At 39.9% G+C, this 20,084-nt stretch overlaps 3 protein-coding genes across 4 annotated transcripts; all 3 read right to left on the bottom strand.

The window, feature by feature from the left end:
• Window positions 1-475: 475 nt before the first annotated feature.
• LOC135674700 (probable serine/threonine-protein kinase At1g54610) lies at window positions 476-7,803 on the bottom strand. Of its 2 annotated transcripts, XM_065184790.1 has the most exons (7): window positions 7,111-7,803; window positions 6,733-7,017; window positions 6,339-6,656; window positions 5,468-5,695; window positions 4,113-4,213; window positions 3,491-3,611; window positions 476-1,285 (listed from the first exon to the last, which is right to left on the bottom strand). In XM_065184790.1, exons 1-7 carry the CDS (start codon window positions 7,492-7,494, stop codon window positions 947-949), a joined length of 1,776 nt encoding a protein of 591 aa, XP_065040862.1. In that variant the 5' UTR covers window positions 7,495-7,803; the 3' UTR covers window positions 476-946. The 2 variants fall into 2 exon arrangements, with proteins under 2 accessions (XP_065040862.1, XP_065040863.1); XM_065184791.1 differs by lacking the exon at window positions 5,468-5,695.
• A 150-nt stretch (window positions 7,804-7,953) lies between these two features.
• On the bottom strand, window positions 7,954-9,190 carry LOC135674701 (uncharacterized). Its single transcript, XM_065184793.1, has one exon. The coding sequence runs from the start codon at window positions 8,884-8,886 to the stop codon at window positions 8,158-8,160; it is 729 nt and encodes a 242-aa protein (XP_065040865.1). The 5' UTR covers window positions 8,887-9,190; the 3' UTR covers window positions 7,954-8,157.
• A 1,671-nt stretch (window positions 9,191-10,861) lies between these two features.
• LOC135674699 (transport inhibitor response 1-like protein Os05g0150500) lies at window positions 10,862-16,263 on the bottom strand. The gene is made up of 3 exons (XM_065184789.1): window positions 15,591-16,263; window positions 12,300-12,792; window positions 10,862-11,911 (listed from the first exon to the last, which is right to left on the bottom strand). Exons 1-3 carry the CDS (start codon window positions 16,061-16,063, stop codon window positions 11,135-11,137), a joined length of 1,743 nt encoding a protein of 580 aa, XP_065040861.1. The 5' UTR covers window positions 16,064-16,263; the 3' UTR covers window positions 10,862-11,134.
• Between the last annotated feature and the right edge of the window lie 3,821 nt (window positions 16,264-20,084).

The following is a 20,084-nucleotide window of genomic DNA, read 5'->3' as shown; positions in this document are numbered from 1 at the left end:
AACATAAAAATAAGAAAATAAAGGCAAATAGGCGCGCTTTTCTTCTTCTTTTTTGTTTTGCATATTAGTCCTTAACGTATTCAGAATTCGCAGATTGGTCTCGAGATATTTAATATATTAATCACCAAAGTTATTATAATTAAGACTAAAATATATTTATAATTTATAGTTCATTAAAATTGTTTTTCATAAACTAAAACCCACAGTTGTTTTTTGTTTTCAACCTGAAAAGAGAGCAAAGCCATGCAATTAAACACCTCATACCTCATGCAGCCCATGTCATATAAATGACAAGAATGAAAGAATTGATAGTTGCAACAAAAATACCACTGATAAAGAATGAAAGATCAGAGAGTGCAAATTGAGGGAGATTATTGCTGCACTGATAAAGATGATGCTTTAAAGCCGCAAAACATAATATTTAACCTATCATGGCATCATAAAACACTACTTATGAGAGTGTATAAAGTCTAGATTGAGAAGCTGAACTACAGATCGAGAAGTAAAACAATTGACCTCTCGATACTGTTTAGATTACAGTTCTTTTCCATTATAAGAATAAACAACGGCGAATTTTCACTAGATTATTACTTACAGAAAATGAGTAAATGAGTCCAGAAGACAGCCGGGATAACGTAGGAAATTTGAAAGTACAAAGGGATGATGGGATAAGAAAGTTACTGTTAAACAGAAATAACCTAAACAAGCGGCTTTACTATTGAAGAAAAGGAAAAAGATATACATGGTGAAATAACCAGCCCTATATATCAGGCTAACATTGAAAAGAATGGTATGAAAAATGAAATTGGGGAAGAGCTGTAGGAATTGATTCTTTGTCTTCATTGATGAGTGTTTCTTTCCAATCACTTCAGCATTAGCATCTGACAATCGCATTTGAGGCTGCAAATCCAGGTTGTGCCGAATGCAATTGTATTGGCATTGTGATCTATCTGAATCGAGCACTGCCTTTGTCTTTATGAGTTGCCCTAGTAGGATTAGCACCACCAAACTGTTTTGACACAGCCTGATTTAGTGCATCAACTGCAATCTGCTTCTTTCGCTTTGGATGGCCTGCAGCAGCAGGATCTATCAGTGGTCCAGACCAAGCAGTCGCAGGCCCCTTCGCGTGGGGAAACACTGTGCTGAATGATGCATCTGAATTATCAAAGGAAGGATCATTATGATGCGAAGAATCTAATGGGTATCCAAGTGCGCCATCTTGATGTGGCGGAGGAAACTTTTCACTCTTGCTCTTTGCATTTGCATGTGTAATAAGGCGCCTTCTCTGTTGGTACCAAAAGAAACGGTAAATGCAAATTCATGCATAAAAATCTAAACATCCATCCAATAATATTGCAGCTACAAATACAAATATGGGAACCAAAACAATCATCAACAGCTTCCCTACGGAATAGTATATTATAACAAAGCTGGTTCAGGAGCACCACATATTTTGCGTGTATTTAATAGAAAATAACTATTATTAAAGCAAACAAAGGTGATAAGCAGTGAGAAACATATTCTATTAAGCTCCTTTGTAATAGCAAAGAAGACAACAAGATCAAATAATGATCTTATCAAGAAAGCTCAACATATACAATTAAATTGTCAACTTTCCCAGGAATGGAAGTTTCCTAAACAGATTTGTAATTGTCATTTGATGAGTAGAATAAAGCAATTTTTTTATGGCTGCTTAAAGTCGAAATCTATATGCAGCGGTAAAAGAGTAAAAGCACTGTGCCAGTGCAACCAAATCTTTAATGAAAGGCATGATATATCATCATGACTTGTTAAAAAACAGAGCTCCATGTTGGACCAATATAATGTATGTGATAGACAATATAAATAGCAGAGTGCACTATATGTCATTCAACTGCAGCCCGATCATTTATATCTGATACACCAGCCCATGTATAGAGTCCTTGAATTATTGCAATATCAACACATTACTTATTAACACATTTATTCCCATGCCAAAATACTTTCCTATTTAAAGTTGTTTGAGCATGTTATGTGTCAGGGCTAGGGGCCCACACCTTTCCGCTATTAAATTGGAAGGGAACACTGCCCATATCAATTAAACTATATATAGTCCAATCAGACTGGAACTAAATAAGTTGCATCAGACAACCAAAACTTACCCGGCTGAGCAATAAAGCCTTATAATCTGGATTGATCACTAGTTTCTTTGATTCAGTCCCCCTTTGACATGTAACTTAGTATCTCACTTACTACGAGGACAATCACCACTCCTTGTACCATTCTCACTGAAGCGACCATGGATGATCAACCCTCACCATGGAATCACCATAGGCAAGTGTAGTTTTTTTTTTTTTCATTTTAGTTCTTTATTTTACGGCTGCTGATGAGACAACAGGAGTTGCTCCACTAATTTTCAATCAAAAAATGGATAGATCTTATGAGATCTACCTCTTCATACTTAATTGCCATTCTTTTTCTTAGATTGGGAATTTCCCCCTTCTTATGCTGTCAGCACATGAAGCCACAGCAAGGATAGACATGGCTCGGCACACTGTCTGTACTATTAGGACGCCTGCTTGCATGGGAGTATCACTCTAAACTTGAAACCATATTGAAAAGAATTGTATGTAGGTCTGTTCATGTGGACCCTTCATAATGTTGTAGTCAAAGTAAATAGTCAAATGCATGTAATGATATTTTTCAATAAATTTCATAGTAGATGTTTAGAGCAAGGTTTCAAATTTCAGTTGGATCAGTGCATGCCATCTGGTATTAAACACTTCAACTAGAAGCCAACATGAATCATATAGATCGGTTCTAGTCTGTATTTATTATTTTGACATCTTTTAAACAAATTAGGCAACACTGATCGGTGTACCACCTGGTATATTGGTTAAGTAGTAGTCTTCCAAGTTGTCAAAACCAATGTTGGATTGAGAATTGAAACCTTGGTTTTAGAAAAAAAAAAATCTACTTAAAGTTGTGGTCTTCACTGTCAACCTGCTAACCAATTACACAACTAAATAGCACAGTGGCAAGTTTTCTTGCTTTGGTGTCAGGGTGAGACTGGTCTTATCCCAAGGTGGCAGTGGTTATTTACATGTAAGTGAATCACAACAGCCAACAAAGTTTGTCTTTCCATCAAGTAAATACTTTTTCCTTGCCATAATGAAATGTGAATCAACAATGATGACGTCACAAAATTTAAAAGGATTTCCAGTTTGACCACACCAAGGTCTGCTTGGGTAGGAGTAAAGGATAAATTGTTCCAACTTCCAAGGGTGTAGCAACACACCCTAGGCAATCTGATTGACTTGCAATGGTCAAAACAAGGTCTGTGTCATACCATGCCGATTACTTTCACATTCCACCCAGGCTGCAATACCAGTACACTAAATGATGAAACTTGATTTAAACTAAATTGAGCACACAACATACAAGAATACAATTAGAATAAAGGAATTAAAAATGTACGGAAAAAATCAGCAATCATAGATGCTTGACATACAGTAATGTTTCCTTGGAGTTCAGCATTAGCCTCTGGTGCAGGAACTGCTCTAGAAGCTCGTTCACGTGTGTGCATCTTCTTTGATCCATTGGCATTAATCTTTCCACCAGGAGCTCTCAACCTACAATGGTGGTTTTGATTACGTCAAAGAATATGAAAGAAATAATTGGAGAAGTTGTGGGCTGATTTGACATCCATATGTACGTATGTATGTATATATATATGTATGTATATATATGTACATACATACATGTATACACACACACACACATATATATACATGTTGAGTATGTACCCTAACAACCAAAAAATCCAATGAAGAAAAACTATGCAATAGTGCAAAGAATCTTTTTAACTAAACTTCAGTATTTATAAACTTAGCAATTAACAGAATAAAGATAAATTAGAAAACCAAGATCAGCTGAACATTGTATTAAGAATACAATGCTCCACTGCGATGTATCATTGACCAAATATCACAATCATTCACAGAATACAATGACTATGTAGATATAATAACATTTCATTGTTCAGAATGAGTGTTTGCGTTTGCATTTGCTAATTTGCCAAAATGGTACGTCTCATATACACAACAGAGACCAATATGGTATCGATCATATACCTTTTAGCTTCTTCAACCCTCAGTTTAGCGTCCATCTCCTTGCTTGGAGGATATTGTGGAAGACTTGAAGGATCACAAGCATATGGTGCAGTATTGAAAAACTAAAATCAAACAAAAGAACAAGTCAGCAAACAGAATACAGTGTCCATATTAAAGAAGATAGCTTAACAAGATAGTAATTAGTAAACAAATTTTCAGCAGTTCATTTATTTAAATTGCCAGATGACAGCTGTGATCACCCACTACGACGCAAATATAAACCATCACAACATCCTCCCACTTTCCAATGTGTGATTAAAAATGTTCATGTCTAGGGAAAAACAACAAAGAGTAAATTTATGACTTCCTGCAAGCAATAAGCAGATACAGCAGGCTGGTACAGTAATATATACCAGTTTGTCAACTTCAGCACTTATAATGGGGGTTTTTCCCCAAATAAAGATCCAATGGGTATAGGTTAAATAATAAGACTAGGCATTCTAAGCCATTGAACTTATCCATTTGGTGCTTCATACAAGTGAAAATAAAATACTATTCTAGATCATCACATTAGACCAAAACACAAAAGTTATTAGAACACTCTTTACTTACATATGTCATATCAACTTAACCTAAAATCACTTAAACAACAAATATGATGGATCAAAGGTAAACCCTTTTTTGTGCAACTGGTCATTTTTTAGTATATTATATTACAAAACTATGTTAGAAATACAACAAGGATAAAAGTGACCAACTAAAAACTCGCAATTCTAAGGACTCATTGTATCATATTTTTATTTTCATTTGTATTATAATCAACAACAATTATACAAGAGATCTACACAAGAAAAAACTTTTTAATATGTGTACTTTCACTTACAACAGAAATTGAAATCTTGACCTCATGACCATGTAAGATGCATCTTAACTGCTAGAATGTCTCCACCGAAACTATACTGAAAAACTGAAGTTACAACTCTAAAATAGGATGCAAATCATCATCCAGATGTAAAATCTAACAAAAATATGAAAAAAGAAATCACCTATCAAAGTTGACCAAGATGCAAATTCATGTAGTCAAGGATACAAGGATTCATATACAAGTCTAACTAAATCAAGACCATGAATGGTCATTAGGCAAAAGTAACAGGCAAATTACAATATTTGCATGATCTAATAAAAGGCAGTCATATGCCCAATGTTAAGGAACATAAAAGAATAAAACTATAATTCCAAGGACTTCTTTCTTGAAGTAAGAATTATGCAAAGTCCTCAATTTATGTTTAGAAGCCACACAATCTCCATGTTGAAATAAAAACATAACAGAACCATAGTATAAAAGTCATTGAATGGGAAAATGATTGTTTAAATACCTCACTATTTAAAGCTGCAGTAGCAGTTTGACGTTCAGCTGGGTCGATTGCAAGAAGAGTTTCTATTAATGGCAAGGATGATGGTGGAAAATCTTTAAAAGTCTCCTGGATGCAACGTTTGTAAGGCTGTCGGGGTTTAAAAATTGTAGCATGCGGTAACTTTGATTTTTTCCAGTATTCCTCAGAAGGAGAGCCACATAATTTAAAAATTTTATGCAGCTGTTCAACCTAATAATCACAAAATATTTATTATGTGAAAAATTAAGGCTAACTGCAGTATCAATGAACATTGCCTTTTCATTAAATCATTGAATATAAACCAAATACGACATTTGCATATATATAATAAGATCCATGCCTAACCAGGCTCAGACGGTACCTTGCAATTATAATTATACTGCAATTTCTCCTAGCATTTAGACAGAATGTAAAACCATGATAATTAAGGTGTATGGATGGTATAACATTTAGACTGAACTACCATCACTGAGCATGTCAGATATGACATCATAAAATATGTTGATGCCGTTATTTTAAATCATGTTTCTGATCAAAGAATTTGCTCACTTAGTTGCTACTCCAAGAATGTGCCTTCTCTCGAGAATATATGGCATAAACATAATGATCATCCAATTTGTTTGCAGCAATCTAAAGTCGTATCCACCTTTTAGAACAACACTTTCTTGATATCAAAAATTTTTGGTGTATATCTATTTTATGATGTTGCACCCCGACATCTTATGTTACATTTTCTTGATGAACATAACAAAAGAAGAACGTTGGAAGTCCCCTGCCGAAAGCAGAAAAAGAGAAGTAACATGCCAATGTAATAACCAACATATTGCAACAACTCAAAAGTTCCAGAACCTACCTCAGTCCTCCCAGGCATAATAGGCTTTCCTGACAACAATTCTGCCAAAATACAGCCCGCACTCCAGAGGTCTACACCCACGTTGTAATCAGTCGCTCCCAAGAGCAGCTCTGGCGGACGATACCAAAGAGTGATCACGCGGCTGGTCATGGGATGCTTGCGATTAGGATCAAAGAAAGTAGCCAAGCCAAAGTCTGCAATCTTGAGTAACCCCTTATTGTCAAGTAGGAGATTTGAACCCTTAATGTCGCGGTGCAACACTCTGTTGTTGTGACAGTGCTCCAATCCCGACAACAGTTGATGCATGTAACACTTCACCTGCTCAGAATACCAGCTTTAAAAAGAATCTCAAGAAATTTAGCTCTTTGAAGGTAGACACGAGCATAAAAATAACCTGAGGCTCCGTGAACTTTGTGGTAAGGCTGGCTGCAAGACCAGCCAGATCGTGCTCCATGTACTCGAAGACCAAATACAAGCTACAAGACATCCTGGATGTCACCAGCCCCTCTAGCTTCACGACATTTGGGTGATCCAAGTGCCGCAATATAAGGATCTCTCTTGCCATAAATTTCACACTCTCCGGCTCCATATTGTCAAACCGGACCTTCTTCAACGCCACAATTTTGCCCGTCAAGACGTCCCTAGCCTTGTAGACATTGCTATACGTCCCTTGCCCAATCTAAACCAGAAAAAGAATGCTATCTTTAGCAAAAAGGAAACCAGTAAAAGATGCAGCAAAATGAGATGCTCGAACTGCAAAGAGGAACCTAACCTTGTCGATCTTCTCAAAGGTATCAGCCCGGCGGGGCGTCCATCCCTTGATAGCCTCCCCGGCGGCGTGGGAGAGCCAGGCGGGCCAACCAGCAGCGACCTGCTCACCGCGGACGTGGCCGGGGGGGTTACTCAGCCTCGGGTCCGGCCTCTGCCGGCGCCGCCGCAGCCGTCTCTCCCCAGGGGACCGTTCGGTCTCCTCTTTCCGGACGCCGGCGTCGGGCGCATCGGTGGCGGACTCGGCCCCAGGGAGGGAGTCCTGGGCTTTTCGGCCCGAGGCAGCTGGGGTTGGTCCGGCTGGCTGCTTCTTCTGTCCGCGACGGCGGCGGTCGAGTGAGGCGGTGGTTGGGGGAGGGGAGGCCTCCTTGGCGACGACGCAGCCCATCGTTCATCTCATCGCAGCCGGCCGGGGGAGTAGAGCTCGGCGGCGGGATTGGCGTTCTCCGGATCTGATGTCCGGCGGAGGGGCGATCGCAGAGCAGCGAATTTAGGGTTCGCTGTCGCCTTCTACTAGTATTACTAGAGATCGGGGAAAGAGAGGAACGGGGACGAGAAGGGCAAAGTTGGCATGTGACCAGATCAAATCTTAATGGAAGGCCAATACAGCAATCCATGAAACAGGTCAACATTTGGACCCACGTGAAGCATAGCCAATAAGGACGGAGCCATGTGTTAGAGTTGGGAAGTTTGACTACACCTTAAAGTCAATGTTGCACTGTAAATATCGGAAAATAACAATAATAATGATTCTTTTTTTGGCAGAATGCGTTCATTGGCAAGGAAGTTTCGAGGTTTGACTTCATCAAAGTCTTCCAATTAGTCAAACGCAATTTAAAGGTATACGTATCACTAGAAAGTCTGATCACGTTATCATAATAGATAACAGTAAACATAAAGAGTAGTACAAGTAGAAGCTTAACATCACACATAATAGTATGGCTAATTGCCATGCATCACTAGAGCTTTGGGAGTTTATTATCTCCACACACCAAATCTACTTCGTAGAAGGTTTGAAGGTCGCACACATGCATGCATGCATATATATAGCTTACCATATGAACTGCCCACCGTACTTCTTGGCTGCCTCTCTGCTGTCAATGGTTGTGGACGAGCTTTTCTTGGTTGTCTGGTACGCCTGTGAGGACTGCAAGCCCCAGGAACCAGGCCCAGCCATGGGCGCCGGAGCTGGCGCCGGCCTCGCCGACTCCCTCAGGAACTCCGCAGCGGTGCCGATATCGTTCGTCGCCCTGCTGAGTTTTCCCTGCGCAGGTGCGCCCCAGCCGCCGGTGTTAAACGTGGCAGGCTCTGCTGCCGCAACCGGTCTGCTCCACGCGTTGCTGCTCTTGTAGTACGTGTCGTCGTCGTAAGCCCCGTACTGCGCTTTCGGGAGCTGAAACATGCCGCCGGGGAAGCCGAGTCGATTGCCGTTGCTGGCTGCAGTCTGGACGTTGCTGACGAACGCTTGGGCTTCGTACGCGTCGGATCTGTGGGTGTCGCCGCTCTTATTCCATCCGTTGTCGGTGACAGAATGGTCCTTGTGATGGTGGGGAGGGTAGTCGAGCATCACCGGGGAGGCTTTTCCGTCGCTACCGATGACCACTGGCCTGCACACATGGTCACGGCGGGGCTCCTGGCTGCTGAGCCAGGAGGAGGACTCCCACCGCTCTCTGGTTGTTTTCCCTCCATCATCGTCGGTGCTCCAGGACTGGAACCTGAAGCCCGTCCTCTCCTTGCCGAAGCCACCGAACCTTCCGCCAGAGGAGCTGTAGTCAGCCATATGTTCTTGCAGTGATTACTTGGAACTCACTCGAGCTAATCCTCGACTCTCTCCTTCCATTTATAGAGAGAGAGAGAGAGAGAGAGAGAGAGAGAGGAAGAATCGGTGTTGCTTGTGGATCATCACTTCGCGGTGGCCAGAGGAGAGGAATCCCATTCTTGCTTGAGGGAAAGAGCTTCTTCACATGAAGTGCTGCAGGATATATTCTGATCTCAGCAGCCACCAACATCTTCTGCTTTTAGGAAAGCTTATCCACGCAGGAGTCTGCACTCAAATTACAGGAGAATGAAGTGGTGAGGAACAGAGAGTATTTCGAAGCAGAATAATTGCTTTAGAAAAGAGAAGAGTCATCAGGATTGAGAAGATGTGGCCAATTAAAGACAAGAAAGTGCCAATAGGAAGGTAGCCACCAGAAGAGAATATGAAGCATGATGATTAGGGAAGCAGATGGACCAGAAAAATAAATATTCTGGTGAAGAATGGATAAGAAAATTCCAATTCCTTAGCATCTGCCTGACCTGGACTCAGGAAGCATACTACATTTATTATACAAAGCTTTTCAATATCTTAATCAGGTCAATGTGATCATCACCAAGCATCAAAGGTTTTTAGGGGAAGCAAATGCTTGTGCCATGCAGGTTTCAATGCCCATGTTCTGATTTCTACTGAATTGGTTCAATCACCCACACAAGAAGGTCATGATGCTCTCTTCCATGAAGACTACCAAGAGGATTTATTTGAAGGCATGCACTTTATTTATGCCAGAAAAAAGAAAAAAAAATATTTTTTTTATTTTACTTCCCATGGTTTAGGGGTTGCAAGTGCCAGAAAGAAATAAAAGCTCAGAGTTGTTCTTCCTCATCTAATGGAGAAGAATTACACTTTGTTTTGGGTTCTTGTGACATTTGTTCCCTCTTTGCATGATGATGTTTGCTTTTTCTGTGTCTGTGTCTGATCCTTTGAGAGGAAAGCTGTTTCTATGGTGATTTGTCTGGACTTCCTAAGACCTCTGAGCTTTGTTCTTCTTTACTGTTCATAATTCCAGACATGGTGGATCCTATTATTGCACCTTTCTCTTCAAGAGGGAGGGAGAGCATGCACAGTATTTGTACACCTCTGTTGTTCTTGAAGTAGCAAATCCTTGGTAGACAAGTCCTTTGCATAATGAATCATCTCCATCCCAATACATAATTGCCATGCTACTTACTATTCAGCTTCATTCTTCATCATTTTAAGGCAATCATATTGGTAAAGGAAGTTGAATCCTTTTGACTTTGAGAGTGGGATATGGATCATAAAATGATAGAAATTTATAGGAATTTCATATTAAATCCTAATTGAACCTTATTTTACCTAAACATGTTGGGTTTCATGACATCATGCATATGAGATGTTTACAATGGAACTTAATGATGGGATGCATCAAAGATAATTAGCTTTATATTGATAAATATAACAAGCATAGGCCAAAAATATAGATCTTATGAGATATATAAAAATTATATTCTTGATTAGATTTAGTATTTAAATTTAAATTTATAATTTCCTACAAAACGTTTTTAGATCTCTCTCTACCTTTTTCTCATACCACTCATAGGAATTAATTACTTATACCCTTTCTAATTACAGAATATGTAAGCATCTTTCTAATTACAGCATTTACAAGCATCCATTCCATATTTGTTCTCTCCTATGTTGTTTGCCAACAGACAAGTGGCCAAAGGTTTTCTATTCCAATTAATTTTGTCCTCCAAGAAATTAAAGGGCTTGTAATGTTCCTGAGATCACAGTGGATTAACATCCTGGTAATTGACCATATCTGCATTTCCAATAGCATTGCCTTTAGTTTAGGGGGCAAAAACCATCATGAAGATTATGAAAGAGAAACCATCCCCACATTCCTTAAAAAACAACATCCAAGACAGGATATCTGACTACACTGCTGCATTAGCTATTCCCTAAACACACAAGCAGGTAAACTAAATCTGAAGAAGTGTGAATATAAGAGCAGTTCTGTGTGAAGTTGCAATACACTGCATGGAGGTAACAAAAGCCTAAAAACAAAAAACACCTCTAGAGACCTACAACAACTTGCCACAAATCATACAGTTCCACGACTTATTGACAACTAAAGCTTCAACTCTTGCTGAAATCTAAGAACCACACAACTAATGGAAAACAAATTAATAAGCAGAAGACAAACCGAAAGATACAACATAATACCCCCATACTATGGGGTGTCACCACCTTAAACTGTCCAAACACATGGTGGAGTGTCTGATCTTGGACCTGCAACGGTCCGATAGATGTAGAGCTTCTCGACGGGGAAATCATCAGGCCACGACTCCAACGGCCTTCCTCTCCTCTCATCGATGACCTCCACGTTAAGTCGTGGCATCTTCAGTGCTAGCTGTCTGCACGCCCCCAAGGTCACAGAGCATGATGACATCCAAAGGGATCGCATTGTCTCCAGTTTAGAAGCATTGTCCAACAAAGCCTTGTCCCCGAATGGGCAGTCCCTAATTTCCAGCTTGCGCAAGTTCTTGCAACCAGAGAGAATGTAGTGAAGACCCGCATCACTATCACCAGCAAAAGCAACTGAGAGCATCTCAAGACGATTTGCCGAGGCCCCAATTGACTTAAACACACGGTCAGTGAGGAGACCAGATAAGGAGAGACGCCGGAGGTCTTTGCAGGATTCAACGATGGCACTGAAGCCAGCATCTAAAGGTTCTTGACTAATATAATCCGGGGTGTGCGGTTCGATGATGCATAGACGGAAGCATGTGAGATTGGGACGGTTGTTAGCAATAGTGAGGAGGGCAGCATTAGTCATTTGCCGGCAAAAATAGAGAACAGAGTGGAGCATCAGGCAACCCGCAGAGATCGCAACAAGGCCATGTTCTGTAAGAGAGATGGGTGGTGCCACACCATATGGGTCAGAAGGGAATACTCGCAGTTCTTGAAGGAGCTTGCATGATGCTGCCACAGCAATTAGGCCATTGTCCTCAATTAAGTCCATCACCTAAACAAAACAGGTTTCTTCTTGGTAAGCATATATTTGGGACAACTAACATGGCCAAAAACATGAGATCGAATAAACTACTGGTGGCCATCAGAATTCCTCCTAAAATACTGACTGACATCTGCTAATGAAATTTATTCCCATAGCAAAGACGAAAGCAGCATAAGAAAACAAAACAATCACTGGCTTAATCTAAATTCATTATGAAGCTTTTGTCAGTGCTCAATAGATGAGAAAAAAGATGCCAGCATAGAAAAGATGAACAATACAATGGAAAAGACATGCCAGCTATACGAGCCAGACCCTATCATTAGATGAGTGAGCTAGCATATGAAAGAGATGTAGTTGCTACCCATGATATATGAGAGACTGAAAGATGGATATATACCCATAATCGTTGCAGATTTTTGCACCGGCTGACTAATTTTAAGAGCTCTGGGCTCTGTATGGTAGCATAGCACAGGTTCAGGGATGTAAGACTCTCACAGACGGAATAGATTGCTGGAAGGTATGCTGGACCAGCTTCCCAAATACCTGATAGGCTCTTCAGATGTTTAAAGCCAGCAAAGGTTGATTCAAGCTTGAAGAAAAGCTCTGGATGATGATCTGCCGAGAACTTGCTAGTTCCAAGGTCCACCAGCTGCGGAGCTCTCTGTAGGAGACTAACAAGCTTTTCTAGAGGCATGGCATGGTTGAGTCTGAGAGTTCTGAGATTCGGACATCTGCTAATGAGACATTCAAGAACAGATGTATTCACATCACCTTCCAAGCATGCAATGTTGAGAGAAACCAAAGAAGTAAATGAATCTGGAAAATGGCTGATCCAATTTAGACAATTATCCTCCACTTCATTTTCATGCAGGTCTAGCTCCCTTAGATTCCTGTTAAGATAGAAATTTATCAAGAAAAAGAAAATCCAGTCAATTAGGTTCCTTTATCATGAGGATGGATGATATATACAATAACTTAGTTTTGATACCTTGGAAACAAGAGATGAGAATCGTTATTATCACTACAATGCAAGTGGGTCGTTAGTGACTAGAAAGATGATAAGAAAACTGATCATTAAATTTGGCTAAATTCATGAACGTCGGTAGTGTTTTACCTTAACAAGAAATGTTAGGTTAACTTATGACAACAAGTAACTCAATCTGACATAGAAGTGGTTGTAGAAGATGAAGTAAAAAAAGAACTCTTTTACATGCAATTTCCTAAAGTACAGCCCACTTTAAGTGCAAAAACACCTAGGCAGGTTTATGTATAAAATAATATGAGAAACAATATTCCGTCTTTCAGCCTTCATTTTCCATTAAAAGGAGAATGTCAATAATTCACCCACAAAAAAAGTCGTGCTGTTTTTCTTTCACTTGGTCAGCTCCAAAGTACAGAAGGTAAGGTATATCTGCTGAACTCAGCAGCAAAAACACAAGGGACAGTCTGTACAATCCGTATATGTATGTATACATGTATCTGTTAACTCTTAGAGCCAGGGCATTCAATTTATTTTCTACTAGATCTTAAATTTGGGCCTTCAGGGGCTTTCTGAGAGAGTGTAATATACTTGAGAAACTTTTGTCGTAGGGGTTATCACTGACTGTTATTGTACTTTGTCTCCTAGTGAAGCCCTCCTTTCACCTTCACTTGTGAACATAAGCCTACCAAACAAGTAAACTGTGTGTGTCATGCACATGACTCTCTCTTTTTAACTCTTCTCTTCTTCCCATCTCTATGCAGTCAACCTCTGTTTGTGTGCTCTCTACAACATGGAATATGACAACTAATTGTACCGGCCGACCATTGTTTTCTTACTTGTAACCTACTCATCTTTGGAACACAACAAATGCTGTCTGCTGCCACAACAGACTTCTCATTGCTCGTTCACACCCGCACTAGCAACGGAAACCAATGTTGCCACCTCCAATCCCACTGATGTATGAACTGGTGAAGACCTAATGAGATGAACAGAACCTGGTAAATTTCAGGCATGACCTCAATGTGGGCAAAAGCAAGGACAAGGGAGAGAAATCAAACAAAGGACTGGGCTGCCAAAGGGAAGGGGAAAAGGGAATATAACTAAGAAGGAAAAAGGAGAAAATTCAGAGCATCACCAAGAGAAGCAAGGACAGAGTCTAACCAAGAAGGACAAAGGAGAAGATTATTAGAGTCACCAAGAGAAGCAGTGAAGAATGGAGTCTAACCAAGAAGAAAAAGTACGAGATTATTAGCATTGCAAAGGAAGTGGGGAAGGACCCAGAAGAAATCGCACCACTAATAGTAGAATCAATGAGAGACAATCAAAATTGTTCAAGAGGAATAAGACTTGTAATTCAATGGTCAAGGGAGCAAATACATTGATGCAAGAAGAAAATGCCCACGTGAAAACATTTATTCACAAGAATAATGATCAAAAAAGAAGATGCTGTCTCATCCTGAAAGATGGTCACATGGTAAACACATCTTAACCATTTCTGTTTTCTTGGAAATATATTCAGCTTTCAGGTGATCCTTTATGAGCAAACACTTCCTTGCATAAGAACGCATGACTGCCTGTCTACAGACCTCATCAGACACTCTATGCCTTGAGTAGGTTATTATCCAGACTAGTCAATAATGCATGTAAGATTGGAAGCATCCCTTGTCCATGGCTTAACTTATATTTCTGGAACGTGCAAGCCTTGAAATGAAGTATAATATATTCCAGTCTGTTGAATGCCTTTGACAATTCAGCTCTCACGCTAAGTTCAACTTAAAAAAGGAAATCCTACTTATTTTTAATATTTATTTTTGCTAAACATTATCTCAATCTGGGAAACATACCAACTCTAGACAAATTTTACCAGTCTCATAAACAAACAAGTTAGAGGAAATGGATGAAAATAGCCAAGAGAAATCTATTGGCAATAGCGAAGCAGTCTAAGAGATCAAAGAAAGCAGCAAATAGGTTTCAGGAACAAAACACACAACATAACTAGAATAAGGATGGCAAGAGAACAAAATGCCAACAGAACCAACAATGACAACAATTTTCTCATGGTCAGTGTTTAATGCGCAAGCACAAGCAATCCCTGCTTTTCTACTTTAACCAGAAGAGGATGTTTCCGTAAATAGAAAGCACACATCATAGAGAAATCTGAAGGTGAAAAGGAAATGTTTGTCCTTCAAATTATTATTATTTTTTTTCGGGACATCATCCTTAATAATGCTCTCCAAATTGAGCAACTCACTACTACTAAAGTCCACGCCGACTCGTTTCATTACCAAATCTTATGGATCTGAAAACCTCCCAGTTCGGTGTTCCCAAGGAAGATTAATGCAGTCAATCAAAATGGCAGAAACTGTGTTCAAAGGAACATTGTTGCTTTCTATAATTGACCATCTCCTCAAGCAGATTACCGAAAGAACTATGACATCCTTGCTCTTGCAAGCTAAATCCAAAGAAGGACAAAAATAAAAGAACAAAATCGAAAATTTTGACCACGAAAAACACTAAAGGCAACACAAGAATCGAGTTCTCGGACTACTATATTTTTTTTCTCTGCGTGATTTAGCAAAATGTAAACATAAATACTAATTTTTAATCCAAAATCCACAGCAATTACTAATATTTCTATCATCAAAAGTACCAAATCTACTCCCAAAGCTAGCAAATAAAGGGAGAGAGAAGAGAAATTAGTCCGACCTGCAGTTGGCAGCGAAGGCCGCAAGTCCGGCGGTGCTGAAACCGTCGCAGGAGACGAGAGACAGTACCCCGAAGTTCTTGAATGACCGGGCGATGAGCTCGAGGCAGTCATCGGAGACGACCATCCTCTTGAGGCGCAGCTCCTCCAGATGCGGCCACCCTTCCGCCATCGCCTCGACCCACGCCTCCGCCCCGCCGCCCCAGTCGGTGGGCACGAGGTTGAAGTCCGCGAAGTGGGGCTTCCCCTTGATCGCGGCCGCCCTCACCTCCGGGAACCGCCGCACCGCCGCGGCGGGCGCCACCGCGTAGCAGTTCCCAACGAAGACCCGCCGCCGCGACCGCCGCTCGATCCGGTGCCACGCGCGGCACACCAGCGCCACCGCGTTCCGGTCGGCGTCCGCCGCGAGGAAGGAGAACACGTGCTCCCACACCTCGTCGGGGAACGCCGCCGCCCATCCGAAGCCCCGCACCATTTCCGCCGTCCGATCGGAGCTCCTCCTCCGCCGACGCTACGATCCAACGGCGGAGAGCCCGGGGAGGCGACGTCCCGTGGGGAACCCCACCATGGGGAAGAGATGAGACGAGCTCCGATTTGGGGAGGTGCCTCTCCTGGCTTTGAAGCGAGCTCGGTTCTCGCGATGGACGGTCCCGACGAATCCGTGGACAGATCCGTTCCGTCCGATGCGTTCGGTACAAGGTCGCGGTCGGCGTCCTTACCCACATGGCGACGACGCCGAGCCGAGAGGGGGAGTGCGTACGTGTACCACCCGGGCCATATCAGCCAGAAACGCCAAAGAGGTTAGGGAATCGGGAAAAGCGGGAAACGAGGGAGTGTACGTGTACCCTCCGGTCCGTACCTGCGAGAATCGCCAACGGAGAACGGGAAACGATGACCAGGGGAAACGATATCAGGACGGAGGGGGCCCCTCCGGGGGGATGGGGGGGAGGGAGTCGGTGGACACGAGGAGGCGAAGAGCACGGAGGTGAATGGGTGGGTGGGGTCCTCGTAATCCGTGCAGGGATCGGACGGCAGAGATGGGTGCTGTGATTGGTGGGGGAATCTTTTGGACCATCGTAGAGAGATAAAGTGGTCCACGGCGTGAAGGAAATAAAAATATTACTAATTATTATTTTCCTTCTTTTTTTAATCCATTATTCCTTCGAAATTTATACTCATCTGAGATCTCTAAGCCTCACAATTAAAAGCTAATAAATCATTATTATTATTATTATTATCATAATCTTACGGAGGACTTTTCCGGCCAATTCCCAAACTGACCTCAAAGTGACGTCACCGTCACGGTGCGACTGTAGCGGTCAGGTGGGGGCGTTTTGGTAATTGAGGGACGTGCGTGGGGGAAACGAGGTGGGTTTGTTTGCATGCCACAGGGGGATTGATTGGACGGCTTGGATCGGTCGGTGAGGTTGGCGGAGACGATCTCGACCGCTGGGATGATGTCAAACCGAGGACATCATCATTGATTCATAAGGATGAAAGGTTTCTTACATCACTGTGTTGTCTCTTTTCACAAAGATCATAGTGTTGTCTGCGGTAGATCTCAAAGATTTGGTTGGTCTGAACATTCATGACCTAATTCCAAGTATTTCAGTTACAATTGCATAAAATAATTATAATGTAAGCATACAAATTATTTTATATTATGATATAAAATCGACTGATTTTTATGAAGTTATCATTCGTCACTTGTCTCGAAGATAAATATTTATAAAATTATGATTACATCAAGAACAAATAAGATCGGTTTGACGTACGTTATACTTGACGAGATATCAACAATCACGTTAGATTGAGCATTAAACTATTAATATATTGATTTTAAAACTGATTGATTTATATTTCAAAGAACGTTATCGATCATCTCTTGTTTTAAAAATAAATCTTTTATAACACAAACATGGAAATAAGACACGAGCGAAATCCTTCGACATCGATAAATTTATAATTGGATCAACGAAGCTCTAAAGATTCAAAACATGTCTAACTTATTCTGACCACATTATATCTGAGGGTTAAAAAGAAAATATGTTAATGTTTCGAGTGAGAGACTTACGATAGGCGATCGATCACTCGAGATGTATACCCTAAAATTCTCAAGATTTCATACATATATGTAAGTTAGTTATAATCGGATAAGATATAAGAATGATCTTCTTAACCTTTGGAAAGGCACCAAAAATTGAAACACAGCGAGCAAGCAAGAAAGCATTAAAGAGGTGTTTGGTTAGCATCACTTTCACAGCCACCCAAGTGAGTGAAGAGTGCAACTCAATCATTTGAACATATATCATATGTGTACTGTTTCTTTTTCTTCTTATTGATCATCCAAGGAATTGGAATGGATCAGAAATGACATTAATGTGGACTTGTTTCGCAGTAAAGTCAAACTCATCAATCATAGGCATACAACTCCAAACTTTTAGCTCGAGTCATGCATGCTCACCACCACCAACAGTGATGAGGACCACCACCACCACCACCTCGCTCACTCACTGACGACTGTGTGTGTGATCTCCGTGTGGATTCTGTCAACCTATGGTCACTGTACAGAAGGGACGAGTACGTAGCTCGCTTGATGTCGATGGCCATAAAGATTGGATGGCGATGTTTGATCTGTAAAATACGACACCACCTTATCGAAACGTTAGGCACCATTAAAATGTTATCATGTTGACATCATACGTATACATCACTTCACTTGATTTGGATTGCCCAACCAAAGGCTTTGGTGCCGAATTACCAATAAAATTATACTTAGTGGATGATCCAATGCGGGTTTAAGTGCTCCATTAGTAACCCTGAGTGCGAGAAGCATGATCGTCGTCCTCGTCGACCTTCATTTTGGAATCATCGATCTTGGTTTACCGAAAATTAGATAAGAACGAATCGATGGTTTCGATTTCGGTTTCGATTCTTGAATCAATAATTTTTGAATTTTTTTTTGAAAATGTAAAATAAATAGATAATTCATCATGTTGATGATGGATCATATTAGATGACACTTTCATGATAGTGTTGCAAGTTGTGGTGTTCTATGGTGGATCACAATTGGGCTGAATCATAAGCAACCATTTAGGCCGATTTGGTACTCCAATTCTAACGCATTGCATCTTCACACAATATATGTATATTTTCTCCTAACCATTTGATTGAATGATTGCTTGTAGTGTACGAGTGGCCATTTGATCTCACGTAATGAGGTACTAATGACATTAGAATATTGTATCTTGTGGTGGGCTATATATATATATATATATATATATATATATATATCATTGATAACTATAATATTTTCCAGTATAAGAATTATATGTATGATTCAATATTTATCAAGCCATGCATCAACTTCAATTAGTTATGATAAAAAATCACGACTCAAAGTGTGTTCATAACTTATATTAAAGACATTCTTAATAAAATCTCATCGATATTCGATCACACAAAAATGGATTTTGAAAAATCAAGATTCATAAGACCCATGTTTATAAGTAAAAAGCTCCAATGTTATGACGATTACGACAACGTCGATCGATTGGACACTAACTCGAATGTTAATTACGAGCTCACAATTGGACATACTACTAAACATATTTTTATACTAATAATAGTAAATATAATAGAGACATAAAATGAGAGAATACTTAAAATGAATTTATGAACACTAAATAAATGAGTCTAAGTTTAATTAGTTGTTGTATTACTTATCCCATTGGAGTTATTGGAAATGTTGTTGGTCATCAAAACTTTGGAATTCTTTAAGTTGCTTTATGGTTTTTAGAGTTAATATATAGTTGGACAAAAGAAAAAGTTGCTCAAGCCACTATCATTAGTTACATCACTTGGTCTTTTTGACTTTGATTGGAAAAAGGGTGAACGAAGAAAGAACTCAAAAGTAAGAGTTCATTTTTATCTTTAATAGCGCAGCCGCCCACGCGAATCTACTCACCGATAGAGATGGCTAATTTTTAAATCAGATTTATCGATTTTTAGTGCACAAAAGAAAAAATTACAATATAAACTTTCAAGAAAGATAAAACAATTATAGTCGAAAATATACTCCGTCATTTACTAAAATAACTTTATCACATATGTTATTCAAAAAACCGACAACTAATTATTATAAATTTTTAAAATAAAATTGATATCAGTAATCTTAGAATCATGATTTTAAAATGATTAAATTATTTTTTTATAAAAGTTAGAATAATTAATTTTCAAATTAAGAATTTTTTTAATATTAATGAGGGTATTTTTTTATCTAAGTAAACAAATATATATATCCTTAGGTAGAAACAAATATGGAGAGGGTCATACGATAAAAAAAAAATTTGGAAACAATATCACTGATTTTGGACATCTAATTTAACTTAGCTAAGGATCTTTGACAGTTTATCGTAATATCTTAGGTTCGAATGTTTATGAGTGTTATCTATGATATTTTTATATGGATTTATATTATTATTTTTAAATTAATG

The sequence above is a fragment of the Musa acuminata genome, chromosome BXJ1-5, assembly GCF_036884655.1.
Source record: "Musa acuminata AAA Group cultivar baxijiao chromosome BXJ1-5, Cavendish_Baxijiao_AAA, whole genome shotgun sequence".
Taxonomy (NCBI): Eukaryota; Viridiplantae; Streptophyta; class Magnoliopsida; order Zingiberales; family Musaceae; genus Musa; species Musa acuminata.
Note: the sequence above shows the minus strand (reverse complement) of the source record. Positions and strands in the feature narration are given on the sequence as shown.

What these genes read in the sequence shown, in the direction of transcription:
- LOC135674701 (XM_065184793.1), bottom strand. Translation starts at nt 8,886, where the DNA reads ATGGCTGACTACAGCTCCTCTGGCGGAAGGTTCGGTGGCTTCGGCAAG.
- LOC135674699 (XM_065184789.1), bottom strand. Translation starts at nt 16,063, where the DNA reads ATGGTGCGGGGCTTCGGATGGGCGGCGGCGTTCCCCGACGAGGTGTGG. An exon ending in GCCTTCGCTGCCAACTGCAG is followed by an intron (nt 12,793 to 15,590) that starts GTCGGACTAATT and finishes CTATCTTAACAG; the next exon opens with GAATCTAAGGGAGCTAGACC. An exon ending in AAAATCTGCAACGATTATGG is followed by an intron (nt 11,912 to 12,299) that starts GTATATATCCAT and finishes TGTTTTGTTTAG; the next exon opens with GTGATGGACTTAATTGAGGA.
- LOC135674700 (XM_065184790.1), bottom strand. Translation starts at nt 7,494, where the DNA reads ATGGGCTGCGTCGTCGCCAAGGAGGCCTCCCCTCCCCCAACCACCGCC. An exon ending in AGGGTTGAAGAAGCTAAAAG is followed by an intron (nt 3,612 to 4,112) that starts GTATATGATCGA and finishes CCACCATTGTAG; the next exon opens with GTTGAGAGCTCCTGGTGGAA. An exon ending in AACTCCAAGGAAACATTACT is followed by an intron (nt 1,286 to 3,490) that starts GTATGTCAAGCA and finishes TGGTACCAACAG; the next exon opens with AGAAGGCGCCTTATTACACA.